Source organism: Sphaerodactylus townsendi, linkage group LG16 (assembly GCF_021028975.2).
Source record: "Sphaerodactylus townsendi isolate TG3544 linkage group LG16, MPM_Stown_v2.3, whole genome shotgun sequence".
In the NCBI taxonomy this organism is placed as follows: domain Eukaryota; kingdom Metazoa; phylum Chordata; class Lepidosauria; order Squamata; family Sphaerodactylidae; genus Sphaerodactylus; species Sphaerodactylus townsendi.
In genome coordinates this window covers 25,492,603-25,512,584 of record NC_059440.1, presented here as the reverse complement: position 1 = coordinate 25,512,584, position 19,982 = coordinate 25,492,603, and the positions used below count along the sequence as shown (strand labels likewise).

Genomic DNA, 19,982 nt, shown 5'->3' with positions numbered 1-19,982 from the left:
ATTCCAGATTTCTGAGTTGAAAGAAATAATGCAGCATACAATTGAATAATAATAATAATGCCAGTATGAACCAATGGTCTGATTCAGAGGAAGGTACCTTCCTGTACTCAAAATCCACTTGTCATGTTCAACAGATGTTTCGTGGCCTGCAATTCCACCTGCCTCTTAAAATTTAGACTATCTCTGATGGGTTTTTTTAATTCTTCGCAGAACCACCTCCTCCCTCTGCTTTGGCCGCAGCTGGTGTTTGTTTGCAACTGTTCTGGTGTTTACATCTGCAGGTGCCCCTAAGCCTTTCCTGGAAATCCCTTCCCACGTTGCATCATTTGTACCTGAACACCTGTTCCTTTCTGCCTTTTGGGCGGCTGCAGAGTCCCTACACTTTTGTGTCTGGGAAATGAAAAACACCCCCTGACTTTAGTTGTAAGCAGAATAAGGCTTTTTTTGAGGAAGCCCAAAAAGAGGGGTTAAAGGCAACGAATGCAGCTAACAAACAAAAAAAGCCATTCTTCCAGGGTGTCTGATAAAAGAATTATCGCTAGCACTGGAGTGGAGCAAGGCCATTGGGTTGGCTGCAGTAAAAGCCAAGCGCCTTGTGGCACCGTAAACCAGCCATAGTTTTTCATAATCCACATAGTCAAAAGCTTTGCTCTAATCTCTGAAGCACAAGCTGAATTTTTCCCACGTGGTGTAGTGGTTAAGAGCTGAATTGCTTCAAAAGGACACAACTGCTTCGAAAGGTCACAGCATCCAATGCATCCCATGTGTGTGCATGCCTTTAGCATTCATGCACAGGCATTGTGACGCATGCACACTGCAGCCAAGATCCACATCTGATGATGATGAAGAAGAAGAAGAGGAGGAGAAGGAAGGAGGAGGAGTTTGGATTTATATCCCCCCTTTCTCTTCTGTAAGGAGACTCAAAGGGGCTTACAATATTCTTTCCCTCCACCCCTTCCCCACGCACATCAAACACCCTGTGAGGTAGGTGGGGCTGAGAGCTCCCAAGAACTGTGACTAGCCCAAGGGCACACACCTGGCATGTGTTGGGGAGTGCATAAGCCCGTGGTGGCGAACCTTTGGCACTCCAGATATTATGGACTACAATTCCCATCAACCTCTGCCAGCATGGCCAATTGGTCATGCTGGCAGGGTCTGATGGGAATTGTAGTCCATAACATCTGGAGTGCCAAAGGTTCGCCACCACTGGCATAAGCTAATCTAGTTCACTAGATAAGCCTCTGCCACTCAGGTGGAGGAATGAGGAATCAAACCCGGTTCTCCAGATTAGAATCCACCTGCTCTTAACCACTATGCCACACTGGATGCTGAAGTGATATTGTAGTGAGCTGACCTACCGATAACCTATTGATCAGTCAGACAGCCATTGTTTACATGTTAGTGTGCTCCTACATCAGAAGGTGTAAAGTTAACTTGTTTTCTTTGTTTCAGAGGAGAAGATCACATGGACAGAGAAAAGTAGGAAGGAAGAGCAAGATGTAGTCTTAAGTGTATAGTTAGTGCTGTAAATATGTAACAGAGCAGTACAGCATCTATTTGTTTTATTCCACAGAACCCTGCCACTTTTAAATTAGTAAACATTTATATAAAGCAACTCAAGGTATCTGGCTCCCACTGGATGCAGCTCTGATAATAAGTATCTCTTTTAATTGAATACCCTTCAGGGCTGCATCATCCCATTATATCCCACTGAGGTCCTCCCCAAATCCCACTAGACCAGTGATGGCAAACCTTTTTGAGACCGAGTGCCCAAACTGCAACCCAAAACCCACTTATTTATTGCAAAGTGCCAACACAGCCATTTAACCTGAATACTGAGGTTTTAGTTAAGAAAAAATGGTTGGCTCTGAGGTGTGCGTTACTTGGGAGTAAGCTTGGTGGTAGTTGTTGGCTTTGCTTTGAAGCAACCATGCAACTCTTCGAACGGGTGAATCAACTTAACTCTTAGGAGGGTTTACTTCCAGTAAGCAAGCCCCTACTGCTGCAGCAACTGAGCTTATTCCCAGGTAAAGGATCGCGCTTTAGTTCTTTGCATGAAAATCAGTGGGGTTTAACAGCACTTAACAGGGTTACCTATACTGCTTCCCCAAAACTAGGTCTTAGGTTTAATGCTAATAATCAAGCCCAGTGGCCCAGGCCAGCCTAGATGTGTGTGTGTGTGTGGGGGGGGGGGGCAATTCCCCACCACATGATGAACTCTGTTTGTGCGTGTCCACAGAGAGGGCTCTGAGTGCCACCTCTGGCACCTGTGCCATAGGTTCACCATCACTGCACTAGACTCATGCTATACCCACAAATCGCCAGGTATTTCCCAAGCCAGTACTGACAGGTAGTAACTCTACAAAGAACTAGTTAGCTGTCTTTCCCTAGTAAATCTTCCTGCTCAAAAAAGCCATGCATCTTGTTTTTCAGTAAGTTATGTAAGTTTTACAGAGAGTCAGCAGGGTACAGTGGTTAGCAGACTCTAATCTGGAGAACTGGGTTTGTTTCCCCACTCCTTCACCGGCAGTCTGCTGGGTATCCTTGGACCAGTCACATTTCTCTCAGAACTCCCTCATCTGTCTCACAAAGTGTCTGTCGTGGAGAGGGCAAGCGAGGGTAACCATAAGCTATTTTGAGACTGCTTAGGGTGGGGAGAAACAGGATATGAATCCAAACTCTTCTTCTAACTCCACGGCAGGCTGTTGCCAAATACAGGAATACAGCTGCCAGAGAAGAGCTTCTAGCAATGCACACACTCTCTTTAGCAGAACAGAAGAATTAGCTTATATCTAACTGTACCTGGGGTTTTTTTCTCCTGCAAAAACACTTTGCAATTTCCCCCTGTGCATGCAATCCTTGAAAAACTTTGCAATCCCACCCTCTCTTCCACCATCACCCCCCCCCTTTTTTTTTCTCTGCCTCCTTCGCCCCCTTTTGGTTTGCTCCCTTCCCTCTTTCCAGCATTTTCATTCTACAGGCAGCGTTTCCGGGGCAGAGCTTCCTTCCATTTCTGATTGGCCCTGTGCTTATGCATATGGATGAGAGGGGGCGTATCCTCTCAGCTGTTCCGACCCCCCCGGAGGCGGGGCTTCGATTGCCAGCTGATGCAAGGGCTATCCAAAACAAGGACCATCCTAAACTGGGGAAGCGGGGTGGCAAAGGCAGTAGCAGGATTGCAGTTACCATGGCTGCAGTGGTGGATCTGGGCAAAGTAGGAGCCAATACCGTGAAGTACGCTGCTAATGGGGAGGTAAAATGTTGGGGATCGCGATGCTGCGTGCGATCCGATGTTTGCGTGCAGGCTCTGTTGCGAGCTGGCTGGGCCGCGTGTCGTGTGTGCGTGTCTCAAATGCATAATTCGCTTCTAATGTAACCCAAAATTGGGTCCAGTGTAGAAGGGGCCAGAGTCTCACCTTTCCAAGCCCGCTGACTGCAGCGCACGTTGAAGTGGAGAGACTCCAGTTTAGACCGCGCCCTGTGGACACATGAGAGGAACATCTTGCCTGGGGCTTCCGCTGTCCACTGGGTTGGGAGTGCTGGAGGAATCTGAAACAAAGGTTCATTCTGGCGGCCCCGGGTCTGCTTTGGCGGGGGGAGAGGACATGTCAATGTCCAATTCAATGTATTACGATCCCAGGTCACCAACAAACTCAAGACAGGGGGAGGAATGGTCAGTTTTTGTCTCTTGTAGCTGCGGAAGGAGGTGACTCTGGATCTGGGACAGGGGGATCCCCCCCCCCCCCAGTTTTCGAGGTAATAGAAAGGTGCCTTTTTAATGCATGAAATCACTTGTGGCCTCACTGCACACATTTCTGGGGCCTCTTCTGCACGTTAAGGATAATGCACTTTCAATCCACTTTCACAATTGTTTGCTAGTGGATTTTGCTATTCCGCACCTTAAAATCAAGCTGCAAAGTGGATTGAAAGTGCATTATTCTGCATGTGCGAAAGGGGCCTGTGTTTCCCAGCTGAATTGGTTTAAGGGACATTTCCAAAGAATCTCTGCCTTTCCTTATAGGGAATGTTGCTTGGGTGGGCAGGGTTTTTTGAAGAATGGCTGAACTCCCCCCTTTTCCACACAGGATGATGCAGTTGTTATACTGAGAGTCAGGGGAGTTCGGGGGGGGGGCGGTCTTTTTACCTCTTCTTTTGGTATTAAACAAGAAATCACACTTGTTCAGGATGGATAAAACAGGAGTCCGGTAGTATCTTAAACACTAACATGATTTATCTGAATATATGCTTTTTTAAAAAAAGTCAAAGCTCACTTCTTCAGATGCACTGGAGTATAAATCTACCAGGCAGATTTATATGATAGAAAGAGGAGAAAGTTTTGCATACAGTCTTGCTCAAAAACAATATCCAGTCTAGACAGTATTAGTGGGTTTGGTTTTTTGTGGGTGGAAGTATAGAAAAGATCTAGCAGAAGAATCCTGAAGCAGATATGCATCTTCGGAAGATCTTCCTGAAAAACAGTCCAGTAACTGTTCACACTGAGACTGAAATGGAGTTCCATAATCAAAGGCAGTATACCTCAGAATGCTGGATCTTGTAGACCGAACTGTAATTGGATAGATCCATAGAATGATCTAGCCAGTCTCTGTAGAGGAAGCATAAAATTCTCTAAACGAAGAAAGAAATGTATGCCTATTTCTATTTATTACATTAATTCCCCGCCCTTTACTGCAGTCTCAGGGTGGGTTACAATTAAAACCGTTCAACGATAAAATCACAACAGTAAAATCACAAGAAAACCCATCCTAAAAACCCAAACACCATCTAAAATTTCCAGCAGCTATCCCACCCACCCACAAAAAAAGGGAAGGGTGTACGGACTCGGGGGGGGGGGGGCTCCCAGTGGGGGTAGCCAGCTGAACACCTGGGTAGAGAGGACAGTTTTTGTCAGGTGCTGAAACTCCAAGACAGTATGCTCTGTCTATCTGTCTTCTCCCATTAGACTGAACCACAGGTGCGGCTGGAAAATTTCTTTCTAATTATCATTGTGTCTTGTTTTCATGCACCAGTCTGTGCAATATTGGACATAATTTCTTCCCATCCTGGCCTTTGATCGGTAATACCGAACATCTCTGTCTTGAGGTGTAGCTACTTATAAGGTTGCCATCTCTGGATTGGGGAATACCTGGAGATTTTGGGGGTGGAGCTTGAAGAGGGTGGGGCTTGGGGAGGAATGGGGTTCAGTGGGTATCATGCCATAGAGTCCACTTTCCAAAGCAGCCATTTTTCTCCAGGAAGAACTGATCTGTCACCTGGAGATCAACTGTAATAGCGAGGGATCTCCCGCCACCGCCTGGAGATTGGCGACTGTCACTACTTATGCTCTCATGTGGTTGGCAGGTGGTGGAGCTGAGGAGTTTGTGGAAGGACCAGCCCTGCGTGGTGCTGTTCCTGCGCCGTTTTGGCTGCCAGGTGTGCCGTTGGATTGCTAAAGACGTCAGCAAGCTGAAAGAATCGCTGGAGAGCCACGGGGTCCGCTTAGTTGGGGTTGCACCAGAAAGCGTGGGTCTGAAGGATTTCCTAGACGGGAACTACTTCAAGGGAGGTAGGCTACGTATGCATTTAAATGTCGGTCTGGGGCCTATGTTTTGCATTGTTGATCTCACCCTGATCTTATGGTATGGTCTTGCAATTATGAAATCCATCTTGAATCCGAACTCTAGGAAATATTTGTTTGTAAGTCTCTATGACTCTGACTGTTGTGGTTTTTCCGGGCTGTGTGGTCGTGGTCTGGTATTCTGAGCTCCTAACATTTTGGCCACTTGGACGAAACGTTAGGAGCTCAAACTACCAGACCACGATTACACAGCCCGGAAAAACCACAACAGCTGGTTGATTCCAGCCACGAAAGCCTTCGCCAATACATCTCTTTGACCACATAATGTTTGGCATTGAAACATGTCAGCCAGGTGAGGCAACTGCTTTGCTTGAAGGCCTTACCTTTTTTCCCCCTTCCAGACCTCTATCTAGATGAGACCAAACAATGCTACAGTGATCTCGGCTTCAAAAGGTTGGTGCACAGTTAACTGAAAAGGGATGGACTTTGTGCAGGTTTATCGAGTAGGGAGTGCCGGGGGTGCTTTCGTTTTCCTTGCCCAAGCCAGTCTGGACAGGTGCTTAGCTTTGCCTTCAGTGAACTCCAAAGGGCTATTGCTGCTTAAAATGGCCCTGTAAATGTACTGGAAAGCATTGTCTCAGTTCTGCAGGGCCTATAAAAATGGAGCTATTCTGCCAGGCCTACGGTTGAGGAAAGTGATGGCAAATTCCCATCAAACAGGCCTTCTTGTCCCCACTTTAGTCCTTTTTCAATCTTCCTTTCTTTCCCTTTCTATTTTCCTTCACTCCCTTAGTTAAATTCGTTTTCAGGCACTATTGAGAAATCGATAAACTGTATTGGGATTGTAAACTGAATTTCTCTGCGAGCAGCCGTGAGCCCATCATGGGGTAGGGCAGCATATAAATCAAACAAACAGTAAGAAATAAATTATGCGCTGCTGTGACTAGAGGGGATCTAGGTCCTTGTCTTCCCTTTGGAGATATTTCATTTAGAAGGATCTCCCAAAGCTTTGAGGTGTCAGAAAAAGGGAGCTTTGATTCTTAAAAGATGATAGCCCCCAAATATCGTTGGTCTCTAAGGTGCTGCTGGACTGGAATCTAGATTTTCTGTGGCAGTCCAGGACTAACTGACTAGGGGTACATTGGCTGTGTTATGGCAAAGTGCTGGCATCTTTTACAGGGCCCTTCTGACTGTGTGCTTGTTGTTTCAGGTATAATGCCTTAAGCATAGTTCCTGCTGCTTTGGGGAAGTCTGTTCGAGAAGTTGTCAGCAAGGTGAGACAGCGAAAGCGACAGTACGGTTCGGTTCTTGGCAGGTATAAGTCTGCAGACCGCTACAAGTTGTGGACAAGGCTCCAGATCCATAGTCTATCAATGGCTACTGGTCATGATGGATATCTTCTCCTTCCGATCCCAGAGGCTGTATGCCTCTTTATAACATCCTCTTTATCTGGGTGTTTGGTTGAAGAAGAAGAGTTTGGATTTATACCCAACCTTTCTCTCCTGTAAGGAGACCCAAGGTGGCTTACAAGCTCCTTGTGAGGCAGGTGGAGCTGAAAGAGTTCCCAAGTACTGTGACTAGCCCAAGGTCACCCAGCAGGAATGTAGGAGTGTGGAAACACATCTGGTTCACCAGATAAGCCTCTGCCACTCAGGTGGAGGAGTGGAGAATCAAACCCGCTTCTCCAGATTAGAATCCACCTACTCTTAACCACTACACCATGTTGACTCCCTCCCGTACACCCCTCCCTTTTTATCTATTTTATTTATTAAACCCAGTTCTCCAGATTAGAATCCACTACTCCTACCCACTATGTTACACTGTCTCTCAATCGAACTCTCTGTTTCCGTTCCAGGCAAACGCTGAGGGCATTCATGGCAACTTCAGCGGGGATCTTTTGCAGAGTGGTGGAATGTTGATTGTCAGCCAAGGTAAAGGGGTGGGTGGGGTTTAATTGAACTTTACCCTATATCTCCTGCCCGTTTATACTATGCTCAACGCTTTGTGGTTGTGAACTTTTCTTGCAGAATGCTGGATCACAATGAGATTGCATATTTGATTTTGTGTGTGTAAGAAGTGTGTGTACGAACAGCACAAAATGGGCAGTTTATCTGGGCACTTGTTTGTTACCATGAAATCCATCTGCTCAACTGTTATCCTAGAACAGTGGTGGCGAACCTATGGCCTGGGTGCCAGAGGTGGCACTCAGAGCCCTTTCTGTGGGCATGCGTGCACAGAGTTCATCATGGGGGGGGGGGCGGAAAATCACCCCCCCACACACACAATCCTTTACCTAGGCACAATCCTTTACCTGGGAGTAAGCTTGGTTGCTGGCAATGGGACTTGCTTCTGAGCAAACCCTCCTAGGGTCGTGATTCACCTATTCGAAGCGTTACATGGTTGCTTCACCAAGCGTCCTCGGAGCCAACTGTTTTTTTCTAATCTAAAACCTCAGTATTCAGGTTAAATTGCCATGTTGGCACTTTGTGATAAATAAGTGGGTTTTGGGTTGCCATTTGGGCACTTGGTCTTGAAAAGGTTCGTCAACACTGTCCTAGAATTGATAATAGCACTTCTTGGGACTGATATTAGAATGGGTTGAGGTTTTTGCTTATGTTCAACTATATTTTGCTTATGCGATGACAACCATGGGTGTACTTTACGCAGTTTCGTGATTTGTGCTTCGAATGTAAAGATAGGAGTTTCCTACAGGTTACTGGATTATTTCCCTGTGACACAGAGCAGTGTTATTTCTGTGGCAGGGTTATAATTGATGTTTGTAGCTGTTTGTGGCTTCTTCATTCTGGAACCCCCTATTTTGTTGGTTATTATTAGTCTTTAACGTGCCACAAAATTCTTATTTTGTTTTCGAGGAATTATTTCTGTGGACGGCCACCAGGAGGCAACATGGGAGTACGATTGTCCTTGTGATGCGATTTACATCGAGAGCAGCACTTCCCAACCTTTTTTCACCTGTGTACCCCCTGGCAACTTATTTCCCTAAATTTGTATGCACATGTTAGTAAACCTACTACATAATTTGGTCTCTGAAGGTGCTGTTGGAGTCAAATCTTGCTCATCTATGGCAGAGCCTCTGAAACTTGTATCTGCATGCTTTCTGTGTTCTCTCCCAGGTGGTGAAAAAGTCCTCCTACATTTCATACAGGAGTCTCTGGGTGACTCTGTTCCCTTGGACACCATAATCAAGATCCTCGGCCTCCCAGCAAATGCAGAAGAAGAGAAGAGGCCTCAGGTGCAAACTTCTGTCCATAAGTTCCTGCCCTTCCCTTTAGAAGAAGAAGAATTTGGATTTATATCCCCCTTTAACATAAGAACATAAGAACAAGCCAGCTGGATCAGACCAAAGTCCATCTAGTCCAGCTCTCTGCTACTCGCAGTGGCCCACCAGGTGCCTTTGGGAGCTCACATGCAGGATGTGAACGCAATGGCCTTCTGCGGCTGTCGCTCCCGAGCACCTGGACTGTTAAGGCATTTGCAATCTCAGATCAAGGAGGATCAAGATTGGTAGCCATAAATCGACTTCTCCTCCATAAATCTGTCCAAGCCCCTCTTTAAAGCTACTTACAGGTTAGTGGCCATTACCACCCTCCTGTGGTAGCATATTCCAAACACCAATCACAACGCCATAAGTGAAAAGCAAGTGTTTTTCCTTTTATTAGTCCTAATTCTTCCCCCCAGCATTTTCAATGAATGCCCCCTGGTTCTAGTATTGTGAGAAAGAGAGAAAAATTTCTCTCTGTCCACATTTTCTACCCCATGCATAATTTTGTAGACTTCAATCATATTCCCCCTCAGCCGCCTCCTCTCCAAACTAAAGAGTCCCAAACGCTGCAGCCTCTCCTCTGCTCCAGTCCCTCAATCATCCTTGTTGCCCTTCTCTGCACTTTTTCTATCTCCACAATATCCTTTTTGAGATGCGGCAACCAGAACTGGACACCGTACTCCAAGTGCGGTCGCACCACTGCTTTATATAAGGGCATGACAATCTTTGCAGTTTTATTATCAATTCCTTTTCTAATGATCCCCAGCATAGAGTTTGCCTTTTTTACAGCTGCCATGCATTGAGTTGACATTCCCATGGAACTATCAACTAAGACGCCTAAATCCCTTTCTCTCCTGTAAGGTGGCTCAAAGGGGCTTACGATCTCCTTTCCCATCCCCCCCACAACAAACACCCTGTGAGGTGGGTGGGGCTGAGAGAGCTCCGAAGAACTGTGACTAGCCCAAAGTCACCCAGCTGGCATGTGTTGGAGTTCACAAGCTAATCTGGTTCACCAGATAAGCCTCCACAGCTCAAGTGGCAGAGCGGGAATCAAACCTGGTTCTCCAGATTAGAGTGCACCTGCTCTTCACCACTATGGCACTGCTGCTCTTAGGAAACATATGGAGCTATTGTATGAAAAAAAGTTACTAGAAACACAATCTCAAAACCTAATTCCAAAACATGTTCACCCCTTAACTTTTCAATACCATTCAAACAGGGATGCATAGCAGACTATATAGGTATAATGATGAACTCTAGTTCTACTGTGTTTTTTATATTATCGTGTATATGCCAATAAAGGCTTATTGAACTTGAACTCTAGTTCTAGAAGAACCATGCCAATGGCTAGGTTTAGTGTTCTGCCTTCAGCGCTGCTATATGGTAGATTAAAAAAAACAGAGGGTGCAAAGAGATTCTGCTTCTGTAACTCAAATCAACTGGAAACGTTAGCCCATTCCCCCTTCTGTTGCACTAAATACAAGGGAATTAGGGGAAAATATGCAAATGCTCTTGTTTTGAACTGTGATAGGTTATCAGATACTCAAAAGATCTTGTTAAATAATTCTGATCTGGTAGTTTGTGAATTGGTGGCCTTGGTTTTTGTTTTTTTTACTAGAAATCATACACTTTAAAGGTTAGCTCTGTTTTTTCTAACTTTGTAGTGTCACTCTGTTTTTAAGAGATTCTTTGTCACTGTTTCCTTTGGGGAGGATGTATTATAACTAGGCCAATAAAGGCACTTGGATTGTTGTACAGTGGGGTGATCTATCACCTATTGGGTCAGGGTGGGGATTAAAAGCAGGGCTCTTCCAACCTTAGTCCAGCACTAACCATAACATAATGTTTCTTCTTCATATTCTTTTGCAAAACTTACCTTTCCAGGTAAGCATGGTCTCAATGCCCTCATTCCTCTACTAAACAGAAATCAGCCAAAATGTTCCCCTTCTCCATTTTCCACTTCCTGATGTCTCCTATATATCAAATTTACATTGAATGTTCCTCCATGCAAGGACTCCTCTTACTGCAGTCTTGTCACATGACACCATGACATAAATAACAGTGGGCCCTAAAGCATTTCTGGGAGAGAAGAAACACATAATCCAGCAGAGAGCTTCAAGGCTGTATTTCTTCTTTTTACTCACACAGTGTAACGAAGAAGTCTGTACCGGATGAAGAAGGAAAGTATGATGCTGTCCCGAGCAACTATTCCTTTGTCCTTTCTACTCGATATAATCCCTTTTCTAGCCCAAGAGCAACGTTTATGCACAGCAGTGAAACTGAAGCCACGGATATAAAATAATAAAATGTTTACCTGTTGGATACCGTGACGATGTTTGTCAGTCATTTCTTGTTGAGCAGTTTGGTTGGATCCTGCTGGTTTTTCTGCTCCATCTCACTCAATTCTCCTTCTCACCAGAGCCTCTTGTCCTGGGTGGCTTTCATCCATAAAGGTCCCTTGATTCCCCATGGTCGTCAAAAGGGCCCATCCTCTCTCTTTCCCCAGCCAGAAAGCTCACAGGGGGCATGGCTTGGCATCTGCTTGACACCCGAGGTTCAGTCCCTGGCATCTCCAGTGAAAAGGACCAAGTGGTAGGTCATGTGAAAGACCTCCACATGAGACACAACCTATCCACCTGAGGCCCTGAAGAGCTATTGTCAATCTGCGTAGATTATACTGATTTCAATGGACTGATGGTCTGATTCAATATAAAACAACTTCATGTGTCCGTGATAGGATCCCACACCTGGTTGATGAAGGGTGGCTGTAGAGAGCTCGTCACGGTTCCTGTCCACTAGTGGTTGGAACTTGCTCTATCAGACTAAAGACTATACTCTGTTCCTCATAAAGATGGGCGGAACATGTAATTTCCCAATTGCTTGAGTGTTCTAATCTGTTTCTTTTCTTTTTTTAACTGCGTGGATCCGATGCTATGAAGGTTCATGCTGTGATTCTCTAGGGGCTGTGTCTTCATAGCTATGAAGATACAACCCTCCCCAACAACTGATACAAATATAGGGCCAGTCCAGGAGTCATGGGAAATGTACCAAAGGTATTACACAGCAAGTGAAAACATTTTCACAAAAGAATCGCTAGGGAACAGCATGCGATGAAATGTTTTCAGACTGGAAATAAAAACATTTTGGACTAAAAACATTGCGGAAATCCACGGAGGAAACGTTTTATTTCCCGCCTGAGGACCTTTTATTTGTGTTGTGCTGAAAGGGCCAGGGTGTCTAGCTAAAGACCTTTAATCTGCCTTTCGTACTTCATATGGAGTTCTCTTATAATAAAAAAAACTTTTGTGTCTTTTCTAAGGCCCCTTCCGCACACACAAAATAATGCGTTTTCAAACCACTTTCACAACTGTTTGCAAGTGGATTTTGCTATTCCTCACAGCTTCAAAGAGCACTGAAAGCAGTTTGAAGGTGCATTATTCTGCATGTGCGGAATGAGCCTCAAGTAACAAGGCCAAGTGAGAGTTTATTTCTTAAGCACGCTATAGAATTTTGCTGTGCACAGATTCAGCTCTGTTTGCAATTCTAAATTGGGTAGACTGGCTCACGTGCGGAAGCATTTTCAGGGAGATAAATGTTCACGGAGTCAGCCCAGAAAGGGAGGGAGAAGAGAGGGAAAGAAAGGAGGACAATTAATGCATTTTAGATTCTTTTTACAGCAGTAACTGGCAGGCTTACGAAACAGCTCACCCCGTGAAGACAATTTGCGACCTTTCCACAACAAAGAATTCATCACAATACATGTTGTCAGGATTATGGTAGAACATGGAATGTTTGTTTGCTTTTTCAATACGATCTCTGCGGTGCGGAGCATGCACCAAAAAGGTAAGCGGGAAGGAAACTTCACCAAGCTGTGCATGCTGTGCAATTTTTAGCTGTTTTTTACCCAGGGCTGTGCAGAAGAGTTGCACAAGTAGCCAGCAAGAGCCAAAAATAACTCAAGGATTGGAAAGATGGGTGTAAAAAAAAGAGAAAAGAAATACCCAAGTGAACAAGACAGAAGTCTGTAAAATTATATACAGTGAGGAGAAAATGGATAGAGGGGGAAAATCTCTCCCATAATATATGTGTGTGTGTGACTTACACCAACACTGCAGGGTCTTCAAGGCAAGAGATGTTCAGAGGTGGTTTGCCATTGCCTGCCTCCCTGTGGGCTGAGAGTTCTGAGAGAACTGTGAACTAGTCCAATGTCATTCGGCAGGCTTCATGTGGAAGAGTGGGGAATCGAACCCAGATCTCCAGATCAGAGTCCGCTGCTCTTAACCACTACACTACACTGTCTCCCATAATAGGGATAAGCAAAAGGACCAATGAAAGTATTTCTTCACCTAAGAAGAACCTAAAGAACTCCCTACTACAAAGTATAGTGATGGTCACCATGTGGGTTGTCTTTAAAATGGGGGTTAGACAAATTCTTGGAGGAATGGCTAATCAATTGCTTTTCTTTTTTTGCAAGCAAGTTGCAGCCAACTTATGGTGGCCCCATAAGGTTTTCTGCCCGTTGGACCCTTGGAACATTTACTGGGGAAATGTTGTTTTGAGAACTTGCTTGGTCATCTTGCTAGCTATTGTAGGGGTCAGGATACTGCATTACACAGGTTCTTGGTAAGACTCTTCATAATTTGTGCAGATTGGCTTGGAGCAGAAAGGCAAGTTGCACAGCAAACAGCGAATGGTGAACTGATTCCCAGCTTCCGACAAACACTAACTCAGGAAGGGCAAAAAACCCTCCAAGAGTTTTTCCCCCCAAACTCACAGAAATCCAAACTCGCTGAAAAATAGAACAGTCTCTCTTTTTAAATAGCTAATCTTTTAAACCCTGATGTATCTTAATAACAGTCGACGTCTTGAGAAACAGTCTGTTTTTTCTTTTTCTTCTTCTGATGCATACCGTAACTTTCAATACAGATGGTATTTCAAGATACTGGCCCACTTGAATCCCCAGAATCGAAGCTGTAGCTTGTCCTCTCATGATTGAAATAGCTGCACTGTTCATCGTGGCTGCAACTCAACCGGGGCGGGGGGGGGAAATTAAAAACCAACAGGCACATCATTGGCAAACTCCAAATGAGTCCAGAGTTTCTGACTGTAGAAGCCTGAGGGTGATAGTCTCTTTAGCTACCAGACTCTGCACTTCTCTATGGGGTGCATGGCGGTACCCACTTTGCAGTGGAATGCTTCTGAAAAGGCTTCGAAGTTTTGCAAGGACCCCATTACCCTGGGAAAGGAACGAGAAGAAAAAAGAAACATCCCAATAATGTACAGCTGGAAAAAAGCTAAAGAGGTTGTGGGGGGAATCCCTTTATGGGGAGGGCACCACAGAAGTTTATAATATTATATGTGGGATGGAAAACAACTGTTCTCTTAGCTCAGCACTTTAAACCCTACACCTGCCTTTTTCTGATATTCTCTCCTATCTTTTTCCCCTATAACACATCTTGTTGCAGGCAGAGGTATGATGAGCTTGAATTCTGAAATCTTGCCAGTTCAATTTTAGTACCACCACTTCAATTTCATTTCTACTTTGAAAGGAAGAAAAAGAACTGGTATGTCTTTTTTTAAAAAAACACTTTCTCTTCCCTTGCATCAAAATTGTCGGTTAAAACTGACATCTTTTACAATCATTTCTCATCAACAATATCAAAGACATAAAGGAGATGAAAGAGTCATAGATGGCAGCACTGAAAATGGGGCAAAGCAATACCACTGATACTGCCCTCAGCTGGTGGCCAGGGGCACCTGGACAACATATGAAAATGAAAACCAGCAAATTCAGTCACATTGGCACACTCTGGGCAAGGTATGCTTCATTTTTAATTCTCATAACCGTGTGTGTTAAGTGCCATCAATATGCTTCTGACTTATGATGTCCTTGTGAGTTAATGACCTCCAAACTACTCCATCGTTAACAGCCTTGCTCAGGCCTTGCAAACTGAGGACTTCCTTGATTGAGTCAATCCATCTCAAGTTGGATCTTCCTCTTTTCTTGCTGCTTTTCCTAGCATTTTTCAGTGACTTGTCTTCTCAGAACCTCACAATTACACATTAAATATGAACAGCAGACTGGGATAAGAGGCACTGGGACCTTCCTTACCTGAACTTTAACGGACTGTGGGCATCAGTCTTAATGGATTGGCTTGCATATTCAGGCCTGTAGGAACCGCACCAGACCTAGATGGCGACAATTATTTCATTCAGTTCACAGGGCCTCTAAAACACCTGGCATTGTCAGAAACCCCTGTGTAGAATCAGTTAACCTGTGTAAATGCCCTTAAGCAGCCCTATCTGTCGTCAACCCACCCCCAAGCTATGTACTTAAATTCTCCAGCTTTCTTTATGGCTTCTGTTCCAGCAATGGCTTTCAACCTGGAAATCTCCGTGGATTACAATGGATCTCCAGGGGACAGAGATCAGAGAAAAAGGCAACTCTGGAAAGCGGACTTTACAGCATTATGGTCCACTTAAGTCCCTGAAGATTTCAAGCTCTATTCCCCACACCCTCCCAATCCAGATATTTCCCAACCCAGAACTCCTGGACCAGTCCATCCACTAGGTAGATCTAGACCAGGGGTAGGGAACCTTTAACACTCAGAGCCATTTGGACCCGTTTTCCACGAGAAAAGAAAACACTTGGAGCTGCAAATAATTTTTGACATTTAAAATAAAGATAACACTGTATATATTGGTTTTTTTTACCTTTTACTCCGCTCATTCTGAGAAGCGCATGGATGCGTCCGCCCTGCTGCCTGCAGGGCGGGCAAGGATGGGGCCAGCGGCTTGGTCTTGCCGGCTGCCGGGAAAGCGCCCGCCCCGCTCCAACGGGGCAGGCGAGAGGGGAAGCCTGTGGCGCAGCCCAGCTGGCTGCGGGCAGTTGGTGCGCCCGCCCTGCTGCCTGCAGGGTGGGCAAGGATGGGGCCAGTGGCTCGGCTCATGGAGCCGCTGTGCAAGGGCAGAAGAGCCGCATGCAGCTCTCGAGCCACAGGTTCCCTACCCCTGATCTAGACAATTTCCTCAGGCACTAGAGGGTGGAGGTACCAGAGTCAGCAAAAGAGATTTGCCCTGAGTGGCAGACCTAGGATGCTCCCCCCACCTGGCACCTGTGAAGGAAGGAGTTAACCTTGGCCAGCCTGGTACCTCAACAGGCTGGCTGTTTCTGTCCTGTATGAGTAGTTCCAGGATGATGTCCTAAAGGACTCTCTTATTGACGTAAACAAAAGAAGAAAAGGTTTTTACACAGAGGCATCCCTGCTGCCACCTTCTTTCATATAGTTGAGAAAGGGGCTAGGAAGATCAGCACCATAAGCGCAGGGCTTTCCCACCACACCTTCCCACCTGGACAGGCCGAAGAGCATAGAAGAAGAAAGAAGACAGCGGAACATTTTAACAGGAAACCCCCTCTCAATCAACAACCTGTGCGAAATTGAGGAAGAAGAGCTGTTCGTGAGTCAGATCCAACCCGGGCAAACTTGGCTCCTTTCCTTCTCTTTCGACCCATTTTAAGTAAGCCTGTTGAAAAACAAGACATTGTTACTGCCTACCGATGAAAAAGGACATCTTCGTGTTCTGTAATATGACACCAAGCTCAGAGCTGGATAGCCCCAGGTAACCTGATGTCATCCGCTCTAAGAAGCTCAGCCCTGCTTAGTATCTGGATGAGAAGCAGACTCTAATCTGGAGAAATGAATTCAATTCCCCATTCCTGCACATGAAGCCTGCTGGGTGACCTGAAGCTCGTCACAGCTCTCTCAGAACTCTTTCAGCCCCACCCACCTCACAGGGTGTTGTGGGGAGAGGAAGGGAAGCAGTTTGTAAGCCGTTTTGAGACTCCTTTCAGTAGAAAAAAAGTGGGGTATAAAAACCAACTCTTCTGAGGTAAATCAGCTATGACTTGATGGCAAAATTAACAAATAAATAAAAGTAACACTCCGGCTCTAGATGTTTCTCTCTATGCAAGGAAGGCACTTCCCTTCATGAGGGGTACCTGCCATCCCTTTGCAAGTATTTGGGCACCCTTAAGGGTTCCAATCCCCAGGTGCTACCTGGAGATCTCCTGCTACTACAACTGATCTCCAGGTGACAGAGATCAGTTCGCCTGAAGAAAGGGGGGTGGACCCTGGCATTATACCCACCTGAGGTCCTTCCTCTCTTCAAACTCTGCCCTCCCCAGGCTCCATCCCCAAATCTCCAGGAAGGTTCTCCGGCAGAGTTGGCAACCATACCTCCAAGGAACCTGCCCAGGTGTTTGGCTCAGGTTGTCAAGGCAACCATTACAGCTCTTAGTATTATAGCTTACAGAGAGGAAAGCAGGGAGTTTGGTTTTCTCCGTGGCTGATACCTCCTGCCTCTGCACCTCAGGCGGCAGATTATAACCTTCTGCAATGTCAAACCCATTACCTGGGGCTGCTTTGAGTTTAATTGGCCAATTTGCTTTTTAGGGCCGGAGCTATTACTGGAAATGGCTTAATTTCCTCCAGCGCCAGTTGCTTCTGAATGCTCCCTTGCCTTCCCCTTCTGCTGGCATCAACTCTCCGGCGCTCCTCATCCCAAATCAAAGAAATAGCTTCGGAGACTAAATTTGCAAAATGATGCCTTCTGCATAATTGGCAGCATTTGTACAGAATCTTTATAGCAAGGCAGGGGGGGGGGGAGAACTTTGCACCTTGATCTCCTCTGGCATCCTTCCCTTATCACTCAGTGGCAGCCACCCCCGACATATCAGCCTGTCCCTCACTTGGCGTACTTCAAAGGGGAAGATAAAGTCCCCTGTCCTGCTTTTCTCACCTGCTCTCTTGCAATTCAGTCATTTGCTTTAAATATTTCTACCTCCCTCCGTTGTTAAAAACGCCAGAGGCAACTCACAACCCAATTACAACGCATAATGATATAATAAAAACCTGACATAAAGATCAAACTGGCCAGTAATCTGGAATAAAAAATATCACAGAACTTAGCATGAGGAACTCACATCCTTAAAAAAAAAAGCCAAGGAGAAAGGAGTCAAAGATGAATAATAATTATCTAGCAAATGTGGAGCTCATTTCCACAAAGTACTTTGCATAGCATTACCTTGCTGGTATCCTTATACCATGGGCTCCACATTTTTCATGCTGGGCTATTATTTACTCCCAGGACCTGCAAACCCCGAGGACTGTTTCAGTTTGACCCGATATGTTCCCCTGGGTGATACAGCCCTGCCCTCAGGAGAAGATTTTGAATGCCACATCCTCCTATTACAGTGGTGGCGAACCTTTGGCACTCCAGATGTTATGGACTATAATTGGCCAATTGGCCATGCTGGCAGGGGCTGATGGGAATTGTAGTCCATAACAACTGGAGTGCCAAAGGTTTGCCACCATGGTCTTATTATCTGTTCCTGGGAGATGCCAGAGACAGCATCTGGGATCTTCTGCAGGCAAAGCAGTTGCTGTTACACTGGGTTGTGGCATCTTATTCTAGAGTCCAGCAATGTTAACTGCTGTATCTATCACCTTAGCTAGGTGTAATGCCCTGCCTTCTTCCCTTAGCCTTGGACGCCACCTTGGAATTCCACATAAAGAAAGGAAATGCCCGTGTGGCATGGGTTCTGTGGAAACAGTATCTCATATGCTGTTGAATTGTCCTTTTTGTGAGATAGGTAGGAAGAAGCACATAATCCCCTTCCTGCATGGAAGTGAAGGCATTACAGATGAACAGAAGGTTATATATCTTTTAAACAGCCACAACTACGAGCTGTTGGAAGCGGTGGCTAAATTTTTAAATGGTGTTATTTTAACTCGTCAGAAGTTGTAAAGGCTGTTATTATCTTGCAATGTTAATGTTAAACTATTTATATGCCATTAAAGGGATTTGAAAGCGATAAACTGCTGTAACTTCTGAAGGAAAATGGATACTGGAATTAAGTTACCTTGTAGGCCTGACGGACGCCTCCATTGTCAGCAATGTTTTCCCCAAGAGTGCTGATTCCACTGACCTAGGATAGAAAACACTCATTGGTTCCACATATGAAGCACACCTTCCCTGTTCCCTTTCCTTACTGTAATCAAATAACAGCATACAACAAAGAAGCAACAGAAATAGAAAGAGTACCATACCAAGGCTGCATAAATTGCTGAACATACAGATTTAATACAACGAGGGTACAAGCGAAAGGAAACAAGACTACAAGTAAAGCCAAAATATCGCCATGAAATCGACACATTAAAAGGAATAATCCAAAAATCCAAAAATTGGACAAGTTCCCCAGAATTGCCTGTTTCGTGGTTGGTTTTTCCCACTCCACCAGCTGGATTATTTCTAATGGCACACTTTTGATGTGCTGATTTCATGGTGATATTTTGGCTTTATCGATATGTATTTTATTGATGTCAGCTACTCTGAGACTGTTGTGATGGGGGAAAGTGGCATTGAGGAAGGAAGGAAGAGGAAGGAAGGAAGGAAGGAAGGAGGGAAGGAGGGAGGGAGCGAAGGAAGGAAGGAAGGAAGGAAGGAAGGAAGGAAGGAAGGAAGGAAGGAAGGAAGGAAGGAAGGAAGGAAGGAAGGGAGGGAGGGAGGGAGGGAGGGAGGAGGGAGGGAGGGGAGGGGAGGAAGGAAGGAAGGAAGGAAGGAAGGAAGGAAGGAAGGAAGGAAGGAAGGAAGGGAGGGAGGGAGGAAGGGAGGGAGGGAGGAAGCTTGGAAGGAAGCTTGGAAGGAAGGAAGGAAGGAAGGAAGGAAGGAAGGAAGGAAGGAAGGAAGGAAGGAAGGAAGGAAGAGGAAGGAAGGAAGGAAGCAAGGAAGCAAGGAGGGAGGGTGGGAAGGGAGGGAGGGAGGGAGGGAGGGAGGGAAGGAGGGAGGGGGGGGGAGGGAGGAAGGAAGGGAAGGAAGGAAGGAAGGAAGGAAGGAAGGAAGGAAGGAAGGAAGGAAGGAAGGAAGGAAGGAAGGAAGGAAGGAAGGAAGGAAGGAAGGAAGGAAGGAAGGAAGGAAGGAAGGAAAAGTGGTGTAATGGCTGTTGCTGACAAAATTGTCCACTTAAGTGATCTTAAGCATTCTGATTGATTGCCAAGACACCAAAAAAAAACCCATTCATGAATTAGTGTGAGTCTTTGACATGCCACCCCCACTGACTGAAAG

The 19,982-nt window shown here is 45.6% G+C and overlaps 2 protein-coding genes across 3 annotated transcripts in view; one reads left to right on the top strand and one right to left on the bottom strand.

Annotated features, from left to right (window-relative positions):
• Nucleotides 1–3,093: 3,093 nt before the first annotated feature.
• PRXL2B (peroxiredoxin like 2B) lies at nt 3,094–11,188 on the top strand. Of its 2 annotated transcripts, none has more exons than XM_048518436.1 (7): nt 3,094–3,253; nt 5,359–5,563; nt 5,977–6,028; nt 6,786–6,849; nt 7,431–7,506; nt 8,710–8,828; nt 11,007–11,188. In XM_048518436.1, exons 1-7 carry the CDS (start codon nt 3,188–3,190, stop codon nt 11,031–11,033), a joined length of 609 nt encoding a protein of 202 aa, XP_048374393.1. In that variant the 5' UTR covers nt 3,094–3,187; the 3' UTR covers nt 11,034–11,188. The 2 variants fall into 2 exon arrangements, with proteins under 2 accessions (XP_048374393.1, XP_048374394.1); XM_048518437.1 differs by having other exon boundaries at nt 3,105–3,214.
• Nucleotides 11,189–13,056: 1,868 nt separating this feature from the next.
• Nucleotides 13,057–19,982, bottom strand: part of MMEL1 (membrane metalloendopeptidase like 1) — a 32,166-nt gene continuing 25,240 nt past the window's right edge. The window contains exons 20-23 of the mRNA XM_048519568.1: nt 18,781–18,846; nt 16,287–16,382; nt 14,971–15,047; nt 13,057–14,094 (exon numbers count right to left, since the gene is read on the bottom strand). Coding sequence (XP_048375525.1) covers nt 13,995–14,094; nt 14,971–15,047; nt 16,287–16,382; nt 18,781–18,846 — 339 coding nt within the window. The 3' untranslated portion in view covers nt 13,057–13,994. The remainder of the gene's footprint in view (nt 14,095–14,970; nt 15,048–16,286; nt 16,383–18,780; nt 18,847–19,982) is intronic.

Bases quoted from the DNA above. Each gene is read 5' to 3' on its own strand.
- PRXL2B (XM_048518436.1), top strand. From the start codon at position 3,188: ATGGCTGCAGTGGTGGATCTGGGCAAAGTAGGAGCCAATACCGTGAAG. The intron at 3,254-5,358 runs GTAAAATGTTGG...TGTGGTTGGCAG, and splicing joins AGTACGCTGCTAATGGGGAG to GTGGTGGAGCTGAGGAGTTT. The intron at 7,507-8,709 runs GTAAAGGGGTGG...GTTCTCTCCCAG, and splicing joins AATGTTGATTGTCAGCCAAG to GTGGTGAAAAAGTCCTCCTA.